Genomic DNA, 16,925 nt, shown 5'->3' on the forward strand with positions numbered 1-16,925 from the left:
GCGTGCTCCCCTTTCTCCCTCGATGCTTCTCCGTATTTACCAGCCCTCTGATGCGCTGGGGTGGGTAATGTGGGTTTCTTTATCGGCAGGGGAATGGGGAGGCTTCCCCTCCGAACGGGGCTGTGTGCGGGTGTACGTGTGCACCGCGTAGCCCTTCGCCCGCAGCCGGCAGGCGCTGAGGTCCTGCGGCGCGGAGGGTGAGTGCTGTGACAGGATCCACTTATCTCGCCTTTGCATTTCATAATTCATCCTGCCCTTTTGCTAAAGGCGCAAAGCTATTTGCATCCAAACGAGAGTTCATTTCCTCCCGGCTCAGCTCTGCTGCTGGATCCCTGGCAGTGAGCAGCTGTGAGGGCTGGGCTGGAGTAACGGGGGAGAGCGATCCGTGGCCAACGGGATGCCCTGACAGATGGTGAGGGGGACGGAGGAGAAGGTGAGTGGTGGTTTCTCCCCAGCTTTAGAGCTTCCTCTACCGGGAGGAAAAGTATTGGTGGTGTCCCTCACTTAAAAATGGAGAAACTGAGGCACTGGAGGGTTTAACTGACTCGCTGTAGCAGAGGTCTTGCATTAGTCCCACCAAGCTGCGCTGCCTTGCAGTGGTTCTCGTGCCCCATAAAGACCGAAATCAGAGAGAAACAGCAAACACATGTTGTAATCCTCACACTCGCAGTGGTCAGCTCACGGTGCCAGGCATGAGATTTGATTATCTTTATCGTAGCTCGCAGAGGCTCTCTGTTTCCAAAAGTGATGCCAGCTGCAAGCTGCACCTTCTCCAGCTTAAACTCTTGGTTTGGAGCTTCAAAGCTTCCCAGCAGCTGGAAACACTTACTGGGGACACCACCTTTCCTCCTCAGTGCCAGCATGTGCTCAAGGCCATGCAGCGATGGGCTGAGCTTCGGGCAGAGCAGGCAGTGCCATGGTGCAGCTGGCCTCACGCGGGGAAGCCAATGGATGCTGAAGGTCGGCTCTGTTTTACAGGGAGTCGTGGGGAGGGGGGGTGATCTTGTTTGTAAAATAGTGAGTAGGCTTGGCATCCTCCCTCATCCCTCTCGCAGCAGGGCGATGGGTTTTTCTGCTGGCTCTTTGCAGTGCCAGATCCCTGCCTGTGCCAGCAGCCAAAAGGGTGTCATGCTCTGGGACATGGTGGGATGGATCAAGCAGAAGCCGGAGCCTCCAGACCCCTGGCAGGGGGACAAGGCAGTGGTGGCAGCAGCACCGGGGACACTGATGGGGCTGGGGGTGGGTTTGGGGTTGTTGCAGGTTTCGTAGTGCCTGGGGTGCTGCAGGGCTTGGCTTTGGGGGTGCCCGGCAGTTTGGGGGTGCTCAGTGGGTGCAGCCCTGTCTCCCGCACCGTGGGGCAGGCGCCCGGGGGCTGAGGGGGCCGTGACACGATGCCCCCAGCCCGGCTGCCCTGCGGAGGAGTTTTGGGGGGGCAAGCCCAGGTCTGCGCGTCCCTGCAGCAAACTTCGGGGGCGGTGCGGGGCCGGGGCCGGGGCGGTGCTCGGGGGCGGCAGCTCCGGCCCCCGGACAAACTCCTCCCCCGCCCGCCTTCCCCCCTCCCCGCCGGCCGGACCCGCCTTGGCTCGCCCGCTCCTCCGCTCCGGTGATTATTCTTCTTCATATTATTTATTATTATCGCTGTTATTATTACCGTTACCTTCCTCCTCCTCCGGTCCTGCCCTTCCTCCCCCCGCCCCGCCAGCCGCCGCGGTGCTGCCGGACCCGGCTCCGCCGCTGCCCGCTCCCGCCCGGCCCGGGCGCCCAGGTACGGCTCGGGCATCCCGCTGCCTTCCTCCTCCTCCTCCTCCTTCCCCGGGCACCGCAGCTTTGCAGAGGGGTCAGCGCAAGGGAAAGGCTCTCTCTTGAATTGGGGGCTGCGGTGGGAAAAGGGAGCCCGGGCGGTGGGGAGCTGCGGGCAGCAGAGAGGGGGATGCGCGGGTGGGATGCGCCCAGCACCCCGCACCCCGCTCCCGGCACCCCGGGGCTGCGCCGAGCCTCTGCGCCGCGGCCTCGTCCGGGCGAAGCTCTGGGGTCGTGGTTCCCTGCGAAGCTCTGGGGTCGTGGTTCCCTGCAAGGTCCTGACTTCTTTTCTCAGGTTTACGTGGTCCAGCTTGGCATTGAGCTGGGTTTTTTAAGCCACCCTTAACTCTCCTGGCTGCTCGGGTGGGTAGCACTGAGTTTGCCCGGCTCTAAACCTTACTTCTTCGCAGCCAGGCGAAGTTTGGAAAGTCCCAAGCCCGGGGCTCAGCCTCTCGCTCCCTCGGTGGGAGCCCAAAGCCTTGCTGTTTGGCAAGGACGTGACGGCCCGACAAATCCCCAACCTCGCTACCAAACCTCTCCGCAGAAATGGTGCCTGCCTTTGCTGAAGTGGAGGAAATCAAATCCTTTTGTTTATGCCGAAGGATCTCTGTTTTATCTCTCACCGTGCTGCGGTAATTAAAGGAGACCTGCGCTCGAGTTCTTCGCCTGGCTTTTGTTTTTCTCCGAAGGTTATCCTGGAGGATTTTATTCCCTCCAAAAGGGCATGTGGAAACATTTAGTGTTTTCAGCTGGATTTCGTTTGGGTGCTATTGATTGTCTCTCCGGCAGAGAGATTTTCTAAGGTGTGGTGGAATATTCCACCCCGACAGAGGCTTGCATTACCGGGGCTGCTTTTTCCCCTCTCCCAGCCTTGCCCCTCGCTCGCCTGAGCCGCAGAGTTTCCCTGTGATGCTGTTTGTGGGGTACTGGGTGTACTGGGGCTGCTGGTTGGCATTCAGTGTCATCCCTGCGGGACCTGATGGGCTCTAACCTGGGCTTTGCCAGGGCGGGAGGAGAAAAGGCTTTTCCTAGGAAGGGCTTTTTCACCTGTTGAAAAGCCAAGAGGGGCGAGCAGCAGAAGGCTGCCCTGCTCAATACGGGGGTAAATATGGGATCAGTGAGGCCGATCCCATTCCAGTGCCATCTCCGCCGGGATGTGAGATCCTCTCCCGTCTCTTTCCAAGGCGCTGGATTTGAGCCCGACCGCCGGCCTGAGGACAGCCGGCCCCACAGCCCTTCTCAGGTGAGGCAGCCCGGCCCCGCTCTGCTCCAGCCCAAAAGACCTTTAACAGGGTGGAAATCCGGTGTGAAGGATTTGCCACTCGGCAAACCCTCCTCTCCGGAGAAGCGCCGAGCATCCTCCAGCCATTTTGCATGGGAGGATTTTGGGTGCTGGACCAACGGGAGGCCCGGGCAGCTGCCTGTCTGCTGGGAAGCATTAGGACAGGGCTTTCGGAGGAGCTCAGCTCCCGGCTGGAGCAGGATCACCGACCTTAGCCACGGGCACGGACGGGAGCACGGGAGCTGCTCCGCTTTCCGGGGTCTGCTTTGTGGTGATGCCTCAAACCCAGTAGCCCCCAGGGCAAGCGGCAAACAGAAATAAGGTCAGGCCGTGGTGTTCCCATTGTTCCCTGCCCCGGCTGCCTCCCCCTTCTCCCCCTCCAGCCTCCATCCCCGCCGCCCCCATCGCTCCTGGCATCTCTGCCCGCCCGACCTTCCCCCGTCGCTGCTTTCGCACCAGGATGAAATATTTATTGAGGCTCCGTTACCCTTGTTTTCTTGAAAGCGCGTTTCACACTTCATTTGCAGGAGACATTAAGAGACTTCGCGGCGGGTTTTCCTTCTCGCTGGGCGCGTGTGACAGTGTGAGCGTGACCATCCCGGCGGGCCCCACTCCGGCCTGATCGGGCAGCACGGGCTGGGTGAGGTGGAGCATCTCGAGCGATGGATGAGTCTGTATCCCCGCTGTGTGATAAATCAACTAGAATAATAATAGCTGGTCTGGAATCCAGCAGAGAGTTTAGCTCTGCAGAGCCAACCTGTGCCTGGTTGCGTTGCGCCTCTTCGCCCCAGCTGGGATGTGGTGGGTGAAGGGAGTGTGAGTGGTCTCGGGTGAGATTTTCCCATGGCTTTATGGAAAAGTCACTCCTGGAGCTGATCCTGGAGTGGACTCTGCTTGGATTTACCCCAAAAAGTGGGGTTGGGGTTGGGTGCTGTGCCCTAGAGCAATGCATGGCTCCAGATTTCCCAGGGTCTGTGCAGCTTGTGGGCTATGGTCCAGGATCCCATCGGATGGGCTGTCCTGGGGGGATGAATTGCTGGTACCGTGGGCACCCAAACTGCGGAGCAGAAAAGGGGGCCTGTGGCTTTCTCATGCCCACGTGGGACGACTTTCTGTGGGAGAAAGCTACGGTTTGGCAAAGACTGATCTGTGCCAGCTGTGCGGGTGGAGAAGGGCCGGACGGGCTGGCGGGGCAGATGTGCTCACGTAACCCATCCTTGGTAGCAGGGTTTTACACCTGCTCAGCTCCAGACTGAGGGTGACATCAGGAGCGAGGCAGTGAAACCTTTGGAAAACAATTTCCCCTGCTAATTAAAGCAATTAGCAGGAGGGCTGAGCACTACCGAAAGTGGCAGGAACAGATGGGGCCAGATCTCTGCCGGCTTCAGTGGAATGACACGGGGGAGAGGCAGTGGTCGCCGGTGAGGCCATAACCCCCAGTGCCCGGCGTGCATCCCAGGGATGAGGATGGGGATCCCTGGGGGTCAAGGTGGCTGTAAGCTCTTGTTTCTGTGGGTGACATGGCTGTCACTGAGTCTGCATCCCACCGGGAAGGACGAGGTACATGGGCAGAGCCAGCTGGGGCACCCAAAAAAGCAGAGGAGACAGACCCCAGAGATCTTTGTGGGTGGTGTCAGCGGCAAGGGGGTACCTGGACTGCAGGCAGTGGGGTTTTGGCTGGTTCCTCTCCAAGCTGGCTGTTTTTCAGCATGGCCACCTTGTTCCCCCTGCCCAGGGTGCCCCTGAGATGAGAGGAGCATCTCATCCCTTCCCAGTGCTGTGTCCAACTCCCGGCCTGTGTAAATCCCACCCTGCTGAGCTCTCACCTACTGCTATGGGGTCCTTAAAAGCAGAGGGGAGTTAAAAACATGAGTCCTTAATGCTAGGAGATGGCCACCCCTTGAAACAGCTGCTGGCCTGAGGCTCTGGAGATGGGCATCCAAGCTCCAGGGCAGGTCATGCCTCCTCCCTGGAGCTCAGGGACAAGCTGCTGGTGGTGGCCATAGCGTCAGGCAGTCGGAGGCAGCAGCTCCTGGGTGTTACGGCGGGTAGGAGTAAATGAAGAGTAGAACAGAGACTTTTCTGGGTTGATTTTTTTTTTTTGGATCCTGAGCACGATGCCACGCTGCTCCAGAGCCGGCACCTGGCCCTGCTGTCTGGCCCTACCAAAAAGAGACAGTCTGTCTGCCCTGCGCTCTCCGGGAGGCTCCAAGAGCCCTCCTGCCTGTACTACTGCCGCACGTGGGAGGCTCCTCGCTCTGTATTGCTGCCTGAATGCAATTAGGCTTTAATGAGTCATTAAAACAAATCTCTGTTTCTACTCGAAGGGAACATGCCGGGGGGATGCTGACAGTCGGAGCAGCAGGTCTTGCATCATGCGGAGGAAAAGGCTGCGCTTCCCCGCGCCTTCCATCTCCCTTTTCCATGAAAAAAGGACTTTTCCCATGACCTGTTCAGGTTTTTAGGTGCTGCGGGAGTGACGTTGAATTATAACGTGTCCTAGGGTTGTGGCTTTTTGGAGGAGCGGTGGTCTGAGGGTTATCTGCTCTATGATGCTGAAGGGCACCTGCCCGGCTAGAAGCGGGCAGAGATGTAACCAGCCCCGGTTTTCAGCTCCTGGTTTGTTAAAGATGCTGATGGCTTATGGTGGTGTCCTTTTTAACCAGTATCCGGATGCGGTGGGCAGCTGGGAGAGATCTCAGCCAGCCCTGCGCTGGAGGGAGACGAACGTCAGGCAAGCACCGAAATACGAAAGGGAAAACATGGTGCATCACTGATGTTAGTTTTCTGAGCTGGAAATGGGATTTCAAGGGAGCTCATGAGCAGAGAGCGATGCTGGTGGCCCCTCTCCTCCTGCTCAGACCCAGGGCTCCTCTTCCTTTGCGCCACCCAACTGGTAAACGGTCCGGTTACCCCGAATGATGTCTCAGCTAACTTAATCCCCCCGCAGTGGCTGTCTTGCTGGCACGCTTGCAGGCAGGCAGGGGAGCAGATGCTGGCAGGACGCGGGGGGACGTCCCCTGCGTGTCCCCGGGGAGCAGCATCCCTCAAACACACAGTGGCTGTTTCAGCCACTGGCCCTATGGCATTATCCAGGCTGCGGGAAGGCACGGGTTCAACCAGGGGTTGAGCAGGAGAATTTATTTTATATTTGATTTTAGCAAAACAAATAAATTGGGTGACGTCGAGGCACGACAGATCCGCCCCGGCGGGACGCGGGTGGCGTTGCCCGAGTGTGCCGTGCCGGGTGGGGGCTGAAGCCGATGGGATTACAAAGGCTCCAGCTTCAGCCAGAGCTTTTCCCCAGGGCTTTGCTTTCGGGAGCAGAGCTTGCTGCGACACGGAAAGGTTTTGCACAAGTCGTGTTTCATACGTGAGGCTGGGAGGAACGGGGACAGGGCAGCGAGGGCAGATCCAGGTGGGAATGGGGAAACCGGGCAGAAGATTTTCATGGGAACGATGGGAGTGAGGTGGAAAGGGTGAGATGGCACTGATGTTCAGGGCAAGGAGGGAGATAAGAGTGGTGCCTTGGAGGAGAAGCTGTCCTAGGGGTTGTTTCAAAGAAAGCCAGTGAGAAACTGGCTGAATGGGAAAAAATCTTTAGTGGGAAACTCGCTGCTGTGCTCAGTTGGATCTTGTTGGGGGTGTTCTGCGGGGATGCTCCGGTCTGTGTTACACAACGCTGCTGCTGGGATTGATCCTCCTCTTCCCATACGCGCCCGGGATGAAGATGCACTGGGTGTCACGGGGTGCCCCGGGGGGATTAGCCCTGCTGGAGAGCAGAGCGTGCACCTTCCTGCGGTGCAGCAGCGAGGAAATCAAACAGGGGAGAAGGTCGTGTCTGCACGGGGTGTGTTTGCAGCCCCTGGGGAACGGAGGGATCTGGCCAAGGTCTTCGTCTCCTTGCCCTGATGGGCAGAGCCCACTGGTGTGAAAATAAATGGGTGCTGAGTAGGTGAAGGTTTCATCTTGGAGCAATGAGGATGCCAGAGAAATACCCTCCCAGGGCTGGGAATGAACGGCAGAGCATCCTCGAAGGGAAGCTGGCTCCATCACGCTGCTGGGGAGGGTTTCCAGCCTGCGGGATCAGCAGGATTCTGATGCATCACCTGGACCTTCCTCCACCCCAAGGCCTTGGTGTGGGATGGCTGGAGGCTGAGAGCTTTTAAAGAGCTCCCTGCTGCCCAGATTTGCTTTGCTGGTGCCTTCTCGCCTTCTACTGGGCAAGTGCTGGGGGGGAAAATACCTGTGCTGCGTTGGTGCTTTACCAGAGGGTTAAACCAGTCGTGGGATGCCTACACCAGCGCGATGAGCTTGTGCGAGCACCAAGGGTGACATCTTCGTGGAAGTAAATAACCCTTCCTGCTCCTTTCCGTGCTCACGAGGATCCATCTCATGTGCTGCACACTGTGAACACCCGGGCGCTGCTGGGGTGGGGGATTTAGGGGCAATATGGGGTGCAAATCAGATCCATCACAGGGGATATTTGGGTGCTGGGAGGGATGGTGCCTGTGGCAGGGATGCTGGCCGGGTCCTGGCTGGCTCTGAAGAGCCCGCGGGGATCTGACGTGGCGGGTAATCCCAAAAGCCCTTCTCTGTGCGACTTGGCTTGATGCCGCCAGTTCTGTCCCTGGTTATTTTTGGGACCGTGGCACATGATGGAGCAGCTCCCCAGCAAGTGTGCCTGGGCTTGGCCATGGTTGTCACTGGGAGCAGCCCTGGCAGGGACCCCAGGTGCGTGGGTCAGGCTGGGGATGTTCCCATCCCACATCCCACCATGGGCTGCCCACGTCTGATGCTGTCCCCGTGACCAGGACTGCACATCGCCCCTTCCCAGGGCCATTGGGGCCGTGCCTGCCTGCTGTGGCTCCCGGGCTGGGGTGGTCAGGAGCCGGCCGAGCAAACGCAGTGGGTAGGAGGTGTGCAGGGGGATGAGGAGGGAGGTGCTCTGGGTTTTAAGCCATCCTGCGATGAGGGGGATGTAATTATATAGCGACTTGCCTAGATCCAGGCATACCCTGGCAACGCCATGGGCTTTGCAGTAGCATGTTGATATATGTGCTTGCGGGGGACAGGATGGGGTGACGGTCCCTTCCATGTCCCTATGCATGGCTCTAGTTGTGCCAGGGGAGGTTTAGATGGATATCAGGAACAATTTCTTCCCCAAAAGGGTTGTCAAGCACTGGAACAGGCTGCCCAGGGCAGTGGTGGAGTCACCATCCCTGGAGGGATTTAAAAGCCGTGTAGATGTGGTGCTGAGGGACATGGGTTAGTGGTGGCCTTGGCAGTGCTGGGTTAACGGTTGGACTTGATGGTCCTAAAGGTCCTTTCCAACCAAACCGATTCTGTGATTCTATGTGCCAGCTGGTCCCAGGACGTGCCAGGGCTTCGCACACCCGGCACTGCCACGGCCAGAGATCGGAGGGGGATGGCTCGGTCCTACGTGGCTGTAAAGGCGATTGCCACTGGTGGAGAAGGTCTCCTGGGCTCCTACAGGGCAGGATGAGGCCCAGCGTGGGAAAGGGCAAACCTGGATTGTCAAGAAGGTGGTTTTCAGCAGTTTGACAGCCAGGAGAGGGGATCTCCTGGGCTCGGTGGGTCAGTAGCGTGGCGTTAGCAGCAGGAGCGCAGCCCTTCGTGCCCACCCCGGAGCTGGGGTCTGGCTGGTGACTCCTATTATTGCAATTAATATCTTGCCTTTTCTGCAAAGCTTTTGCAAGAAAAGAGCTGGTTTCAAAACCTTGTTGGTATTTCTTCTCGCCCATCCCTTGGCCGGGGAGGAGTGGGGCTGGGAGGAGGTAGCGGGGAGCCCCGAGGAGCTGGTGCGGGTGGCGGGGGGAAAGCAAGGGCAGGCTGGCAGCAGGGCACGGGCTTCTCGGTTTTGATGACTGACTGCAAACTGCCGGAGCCTTGGCTGGGGGAAGGTGTCACCTCTGTGACCCGGCTGTCCTTTGCAGCGGCCCGGAGCGAGGAGCCTGGTGTTGGCTGCGGTTTCCCTTGCAAAACTGCTGGGCCAAACGCGGCACAAAAAAGCCTTGGGTAGGAAACGGGTCACACGAAACACCCTTTCTGCTGGGAAAAGACTTTTTTTTTTCTGGTGTTCTCTGCAGCAGGCTGAAATCAAAGTTCTCCTGACCGCCGCTGTGATTTCTGTCCGCAGGCTGGTCCGAACTCAAACACGGCCCGGGCAGAGCCAGCCACGGCGCCCAGCACCGCTCCCGGGGTTGCTCCGGTCGCCCAGTGCCACGGGCAATTTTTATGTCTTAAAGATGCTTTTTTCCTCAATGTATTTATTAACAGCATGTCCAAAGTCAGAAGGGGCTGGCCCCATCCTGGGCCCCAAAAAAAATAATGGGGGTTAATCACGCTTGTGTGCAAGGGTAAATCGTAAGGGCAGTTTGTGACTCCTCCAAAAATCAGTGTCGGCAGGGCCTAGGGCAGGCAGCAGGTTCAGCACCCGGGCGACCTCCGTGGGTCCCTTAATTAAGAGTTTAAAGGCTTCAAAGTGACCCAGTGGTTTGGGACCTGGGCAAGAAGCCGGGGGGGGCGAGTGCTGGGTGGGGGTGTCGGCAGGGTGCAGCTCCCCACATCCTCTTGCATCCCACGTTGCCATCGCTCCCTTTGGGTGAAATTTCATTTGGGCTTGGCCCATTTCAGGCAGGTTCTCCTTGTTTCTGCTCCCCGGCTTGTCCCCTGACCCCACCGAGCGTCTGACATGCGACGAGTATGCAAGGCCTCAGCCCTGCCCGTGCACCCATCCTGCACCCGTGGGTTAATCCACCCGGGAGCTGTCCTGGTGTTTGCTGCCGTAATCCGGTTTGAAAAGGCAGCCCCTGATGCTGTTTTTTTCCAATTAAGCCCTGGGAGATGATTCTGGTCAGGCAGCGGCCGGGCTAATTTACCAGGCAGACATTTCATTCAATTAGCCCGTGAGCTGCAGAGCAAAACTGGGGAGAGCAAAGCCCGGGCTGGGGCAGGATTTGCCAGCGAGGTTCGGCACGATGCTCACAGCAAAGAGCCTAAAACGTGCTCCTGTGGCAGCATTCAGCTCTTGTTGGGTGGGGGGTGAGCTTGGGGCTAGTGGGACACGCCGGGAGAGCAAGGACAGGAGTTTCTCAGCTGGGTTGGGAGTGCTGGCGGCTGGCAAAACCCTCGCCATCGACTTGCAAACCGTGCAAATCTGCGACGGACGTCACTGAAGGAGAATAAATATGGAAGCCTGCGATGCCGCTCGTTCCCAGAGTCGCTTTTCAGGCCGTAACTTTGCGCTGCGAGGCGACGTCAATTAAAGAAAATTTATCTCTGCAGCAAGCGGTTTTGCACGCCTGCCTGGAGGAGTTCGATACGGCCGGGGACCCTCCCTCCGCCCGCTCCCGTCCCCACTGGGGACAGCGTCACACCGCTGCCTAGAGCATCTCGCATCGCTGCCCGAAAGCCGGCGAGGGGCAGGGAGGGTAAGGCAGCACCGCTCCTATAAATCCTGACTTCATTCAGCGGCGAGTGCCAACACCTCAGCCCCGCGTGGGGTATTTAAACTGTGAAATGACTCTCGACTCCCTTGTTAAGCCAGAAGGAGAAATGGGGCTGCGCCCTGGGGAGTTCGGCTTCGCACGATGCGCATCCCCCTGCGACATCTCTGCATCCCATCCGGCTGCGGGAGCGGGAGCTGCGGGGCTCGGCTTGGCTTGTGATGCAGCCCGAGGCTTTTCGGGGACCCCTAAAAACCTACGGCCTTTTGTCGGGGTGGGGTGGTGGGGCCATGCGGTGCCCAAGCCTTGGGGGGAGCTGAGCCCGTGGAGCCCAAAATGTCCCGTTCCCAGCAGGCTGGGATGAGCTTGCGGGGAGTGGATGGAAAATGGAGACGGGCTGATCCCTGGCGGCAGGGATGCGGCTGCTGGGGCTGTTGTATGGCCTCTGCGAGGGCTGCGAAAGGCTGTTGTAGTTGTCCTGCCCCTTTCTGGCCGTATTCACCTTATAATTCCCAAGACCCCAATTACTCCTGAGTTTGGGGCTCTTGCTCCATCCCTGGGAGGTGTTTCGTTCCCTTTTGCATCCCTGCAGAAGAGAGCTGTGGGTTAGAGAAGGTTGTTTTATGGGCACAAAGTGTTTTATGGGCACAAACTATTTTATAGGCACAAACTGGGTAGAAAATGAACTGCCAGGCTGCCAGTGAGCAGGATTTGAAGGGGGAGAAGGGTAGGAAACTTCCTCGTCTGTGAAAGCATCACCTCTGAAGAGATGAGGAAAGGCAGCTTCTGGTTCGGTTTAATTTTTGCCTTTTTTTTTTCTTAACATTCACTATTTTAAGAAGGAAGAGCCTGGCTCCTGAGTGGGGCTGTAAACGCTGATCCCGGCAGCCCCAGAGGTGGGAAATGCTGGTGATGGGGCACGTGGAAGCCCAGCCACCCTCAAGGCAGCACTGGTCCGACTTGGAGGTGACCAAAAGGTCCCCAGGGCCTGTCCCTCCCCACCCGGGGTCGTTCTCTGAGGCCACCTGCTCACTCCAAACCTCATGCTAATTGGATGCTGCTCTCCGAGCTCTAAATCAACTCACAGCTCCCATGAAATGGGAGTTTTGTGGATGCGGACGGCCGCCTGCATCATCCATCACTGCCCGGCTCGCGGCGCGTCCCTCTCGGGGGTCATCGAAGGTCAGCGTTTGCCTTTTCCAGCCACCGCCATCAGCTTTTCCCTGTTAAGGATGCCACCCAGGGAGACAATAACTCCATGGAAGTCTCCCCCATGTCCCCCCACGCCATCCCCAGTTGCGTTTCAGGGTGCAGTTTGGTACCAGGGCGCAGGAGCCAAGCGTGTCACGTTCTATTATTAGCTCTGTGCCAGGTCCCCTGATGGATGGAGATGTTAGCTGCCTTATGGACCTATTGATTTCTCAGGGCTTTTCATTTTTTTTTCCCCTTTGTTTCGTGTGTGGGAGCGGCTGGAGGAGGAAATCCAATGCACACCCACCTTTTGGCTCCGTAGGGGAACTTTCCAAGAGCTGAAAATCAATTTGTGGCAGGACAGATCCCACAAATCACCACAGCGGAGTGAAGAGAGTGGGTGATTTTGGGGGGGGGAAGGTGTCCCCCGCAATGCCCCCAGCACACGTGGCGGCGAGGGGCCAGGGTAGAGTTGGGCAGGTCTCATCTGGAAGCTGCCACCTCCCTCCGTCAATTAGGGCCACGTGGCGAGCAGGTAATTAGATCTGCTCGGCTGCAACTGGCTGGCACTTGGGCCCTATCAATTAGCCTGGCTCTGGACGAGGCACAGAGGGACGCGGGGGCCGGTAATGAAATGCGGTTGTGCCAGGCGTCGCCAGAGGGTGGGGGTGATGGGGGCACTGGGGGTGATGGGGGCACTGGGGGCCATGGGGCACCCACTTCTCGGGTGCAAGTCTCTCGCTTTTGCTGAAATTGCAGGTTTTGGGTGCGGGATCCTGGTGCTTTGGGTTTACCTCCCTAAAAAAGCAATTTATTTAGTCCTGCCACAGGGACAGAGGTGGCATTAGCGGGGGTGGAGAGACCAGGCAGCCCCCTTGGGCAGGGGGACGAGCTGATGGTGGGTTTTTCTCCTTGTCCTCCCTCCCAGGGCCGCCAGCATCTCCCCGTGGCCATGCAACGCTGCCTGTCCCGGCCAGCCGCCCCGGGGCCGGCGTGACTGTGACACCCTGCTTGTCCTTTTCTGGGTAGGTGCCTGTGGGGTGGCAGGGGGACGCTGGGGCTTGGAGGGGATGGAGGGGGGAGCCCCTCTCCCAGCAGCACCTCAAACGTTGGCCGCTTGCGAGATGATGCATGCGCCTCCTCTGTAATTAATTTTAAAGAGGCAAAGGCCGAGCGCTGAGTAAGCCAGGCCTTGGCCCTGCGACGCTGCATGATTCACGGCCTCGTCCTGCGGAGCGTATCTCCGGGCTTGGGAAACGCCTCCTTGCCCTGCTCCAAATTAAAGAAAATAATCATAATAACAATTATCATCATCATCTGCAGGACCCAAAATGCTTTTTGCACCGTGGAGGCTCCCGGGGGCGCAGGCACGTCCCTGCGGGATGCGGGATGTGAACTGGGGCTTCCCACGGGTCCCAGATCAAGGCAGATTTGGGGGGAGCGGGGGGGCACGCGGGAGGGGGGCTGTCGGGCCACGGCTGACCTCTCCCTCCGCTTCTTCCAGGTCCAACGCCTCCGTCACTGAACGTAAGTAGCCCCCGGGTCCCGCGGCACGGGGATGGCAGTGGGGACTGCTCGGCTCACGCCGGAGCCCATGTTAGACCTGTCGGTGCCCGGCAGGCAGCTGGGGTGTGTTTTTTGGGCTCAGACTGGCAGAGTTGCGGAGTTCAAAGGCTCCGCTTTGGCTTCTCCCAGAGGAAACCCCGGTTTGCTTCTGTGTTTTGAAGCAGAAGCTGTATTTGCTGCCGGGAGGGTGGAAGTCAGCCCTTTGCCTCAGCAAGGGGGGAGGCTCTGCGGGTGGACCCCCAAAGACCCCGAGCCAGAGGCAGCGATGGCAGCGAGGGGACACGATGCTGCATCTCAGGTGTCCTCCCACCAAGAGGAGGAGAATGATATTGGGTGTTAGCTTTCCAGTTGGGGAAGGGAAGAATGGGGATGTGATATTTAGGGATGATGCCTCATGGGCATCCCAAATGTGATGTGATGACAAAGCCATCGGGTAGGTGACGTTGATGTGCCGGGGTGACGCGTGGCCCTGCCTTCCAGAGTTTGATGGAGAATCGGTCGGATGACAGCGGGAACCGTTGTTATCACCGGGGGAATCCTAGCGACGGTGATCCTACTGTGCATCATCGCCGTGCTCTGCTACTGTAGGCTACAGGTGAGCCCCGCGGCCGTTCCCCACCCTGCCACGAACCCCTGCAGCGTCGCTGCTCCTCGGGCTGAACTGCTGGTGCAGGAGGGGTCCCAAAGGAGGTTTCTTGCCCATGATGGGCAGGGAGTTGGAACCCCTTTTCCCCCCAGGTGCTACAGAGTTACGTCCTTTCCTCCTCCTGGCGCGGGAGGACTCCCCTAAGGCTTGTGAGGATCTGCAGCACTTGCTAATGGAGGTGTAGGCTTGGCTGGGTCTGCAATACCAGATGGAGATTTATTTCCCCCCCACCGCCCCCGTAAATTAAACAAGGAGGCTTTCAACAACAGCTAGCTACAACCTCCTGCTCTTTAAAAGTTAATGTGAAGTCTGTGCCACACAGCAGCGCCCGTGTGATGAAAAGCACAGCGGTTACTCAGAGGAGTTTCCAGCTGGCACGGTGAAATACCTACCCCTTGCAAAGCTCGCTGGGAGGCGAGAGGACAAGTTCCCCGGCAGCTGTCTCTTGCAGCACACTCAGGTCCTGGCCAGGGTTTGTCCGGCTTTGCAGGACACAGGTACCGATGGAGCAGAGCAGCGAGAGGCTGGTGGGGGATGAAGGGAGCGGGGATGCGGCAGGGCTGGCTGTGAATTCCCCTAATACAACCCCTTCCCTTTCACGCAGTACTATTGCTGCAAGAAAGATGACTCTGATGAGGAAGAGGAGGAGGAGGAGGAGATGGAAGAGGAAGAGCCCAATCTTCCCACGCACTCGCACCTCGGCATGTGCAACGCCTGCAACTCCCACATGGTGGACGGCCAGGGCAGCCCCGCGTCCCCCCGCAGCGAGCTCAACCAGCACGGGGCTCACAACTACTGCCCGACCTGCTCCCCGTACGGCTCCCCCTTTTACATCCGGACTGCCGACATGGTGCGCAACGGTGGCGAGAGGGTCACCTACGCCCCCGCGTGCTACAAGGAGATGGGGCCGCCCATCAACATGGCCACCCTGCAAAGCTACCCGGTGAGCCGCCACGGCCTCCTCCGCGAGAGCTTCCCCAACCCGCGGGCTATCAGCACGGAGGTGTAGCCACCATTGCCACTAGCACAGGGTGCCCCCAGCCGGTGCCCGCTCGAGGGAAGGGGATTTTCACTTGTCTTTGGAGGGGGCGGGTTCACACAGGGAGGACCCCGTAAGCCCAGCCCGAGACCAGCACAGTTCTCCTGCTGAACCGCCTGGCACGGCTAAGCTTTATGGGCGAGAAGATGAGAGAGACCTCGAAGGGCGACGTTAAACCGGCCACCTCCGAACCCATCATAAGTGTCATTATTATTCTGTCTCCTGAAGGGACTTGTCTAACGAGGGCTATGTACAGTACAACCTAATTTAATTACCCCAGGCTCCCCCGACTCAGAGCAAGGCCCCTGGTGTCCCCACGCACCACCCGGGGGCGATGCCCGCTGCCTCCGGCACATGGAGCGATGGGCGACCACCCGCCACTGCCGCCTCCGGCAAATCCCACCGCGGAGCTGGGACGGCAGCGCTCCTCGGTGACGGGAAAGCGAAGGAGGGATGATCCGGATCGTCCTGATCCCCTCGTACTGCGTTAGTTGCCGCTAGCAGTTAGCTTTTGTGTTCAAGTGTCAGATAGGACACCGGCTCCCACCCGCTTCGGTCTTCACACCTGATGGAGAAGTTCAAGACGTGAATGGAGGTCACTGCCGGGGGAGGCAAAGTTGCTCACAAAACCGCTCACCTACGCCAAGGGGCACAGGCTGATCCTTCTGTGGCCAAAGCCCCCACCTCTTCTACTCTTCACAAGCTTTCTTAGGAGCGATTTTAACTTGGACCCATAAAAATGCCAAGATTTTACTTAGGGGAAGAGTTGCACCCCTAAATGACTGCAGTGTTGGTCACCTTCAGCGTTCAAAGCCCACCCTGGCAGCTCCGGACAGCCAGAGGAAGGTTGGCTTTAGGACGGCTTTTCCTTTTGACAGCAACAGCAGAGACCACCGGGTCACATCTCCTCCTTTGTGGGACTCACGACCTCCCATGGGAGAGTGATGTTCAGGTCATCGGGGTCCCCCCCTTTTGCTCTTGGAAGAAGAGGGCGCAAGACCCGATCCTGGGTTCACCGCCTCTGCGGCTGGTGATGACAGCCAGTGACTCTGCCTTTCTGCAAAAATGAACGTGGGAAAGTTCCTTCTTCCTTCATAAATCAAATTAGGCGAAAAATTACTAAAAGGACATCTCCATCATTCACGGGCACTTCCATAGCAACCGGCGCAGGACCGCTCGGCTGAGCGCTTCCCGTTCGTGGCAGGGAGGAGGGACCCGGACAGCAACGATCCCCGCAGCCCTGCGGATGCTGTTGGAGGCCATGGCAGGGAACGCTTGCCGTGCCTTTGCAATATCGGGTGCGACTGCTCAGAAATACGAGCAGTGGGGTTTGTTTTTTTTTTCACCACCGCAATTTAGAAACAATCCTGCTGCTCACAGGATTTGGACTTCACCTCCTCGTTCATGCACAGAAAAAGCAGGTCTCAGCATGGAGGTACACGCTACACGAGCCTCAGATGTCTGTTATCGGGCAAAAGGCTAATTTACACTTTGGACCTGCTCATGCCTTGGCACCTCTGCTCAGAGCGACTGAAGAAAAGGCGCCAGATGAACACCAAACGTGGTGACGGCCCTTGTAAGCAAACACCTCGCCCCAGCCCGCATTTTACACACCCTTTTGAGCAGACGTTATGCACCATCTCCCCCACCTCCGGCCCAGGAAGACATTGCATTTCCCTTATCCTGAGACTAGCTGCATCTCTTTCAGAGTCTCCTTCCCATTCTCCACATAGTGATAGCAGGTCTTGAAACGTCCTCTCACGTTAAGAGCAGGCAGGAGGGAAGATGAAAGTTAGCAGCAGCAAAGCTCTTGGGATCCCACTGGCCCATAGTCCGTAGCTCCTACTGCTTCCCATCCAGCCAGTACTCCTCCCTGAAAATAGTCTGTGACTTTTTCTTGGCTAACTCAGTAAATCCTGTCCTTTCCCACTA

The 16,925-nt window shown here is 58.2% G+C and overlaps 1 protein-coding gene across 1 annotated transcript; it reads left to right on the plus strand.

The window, feature by feature from the left end:
- The first annotated feature begins 13,810 nt into the window (after positions 1-13,810).
- LOC137672685 (protein FAM163A-like) lies at positions 13,811-14,963 on the plus strand. The gene is made up of 2 exons (XM_068417078.1): positions 13,811-13,903; positions 14,559-14,963. The coding sequence occupies exons 1-2, from the start codon at positions 13,811-13,813 to the stop codon at positions 14,961-14,963; spliced, it is 498 nt and encodes a 165-aa protein (XP_068273179.1).
- The last annotated feature ends 1,962 nt before the right edge of the window (positions 14,964-16,925 follow it).

This window comes from Nyctibius grandis, chromosome 21, assembly GCF_013368605.1.
Source record: "Nyctibius grandis isolate bNycGra1 chromosome 21, bNycGra1.pri, whole genome shotgun sequence".
Lineage (NCBI taxonomy): Eukaryota > Metazoa > Chordata > Aves > Nyctibiiformes > Nyctibiidae > Nyctibius > Nyctibius grandis.

Bases quoted from the DNA above. Each gene is read 5' to 3' on its own strand.
- LOC137672685 (XM_068417078.1), top strand. From the start codon at position 13,811: ATGACAGCGGGAACCGTTGTTATCACCGGGGGAATCCTAGCGACGGTG. The intron at 13,904-14,558 runs GTGAGCCCCGCG...CCTTTCACGCAG, and splicing joins TCTGCTACTGTAGGCTACAG to TACTATTGCTGCAAGAAAGA.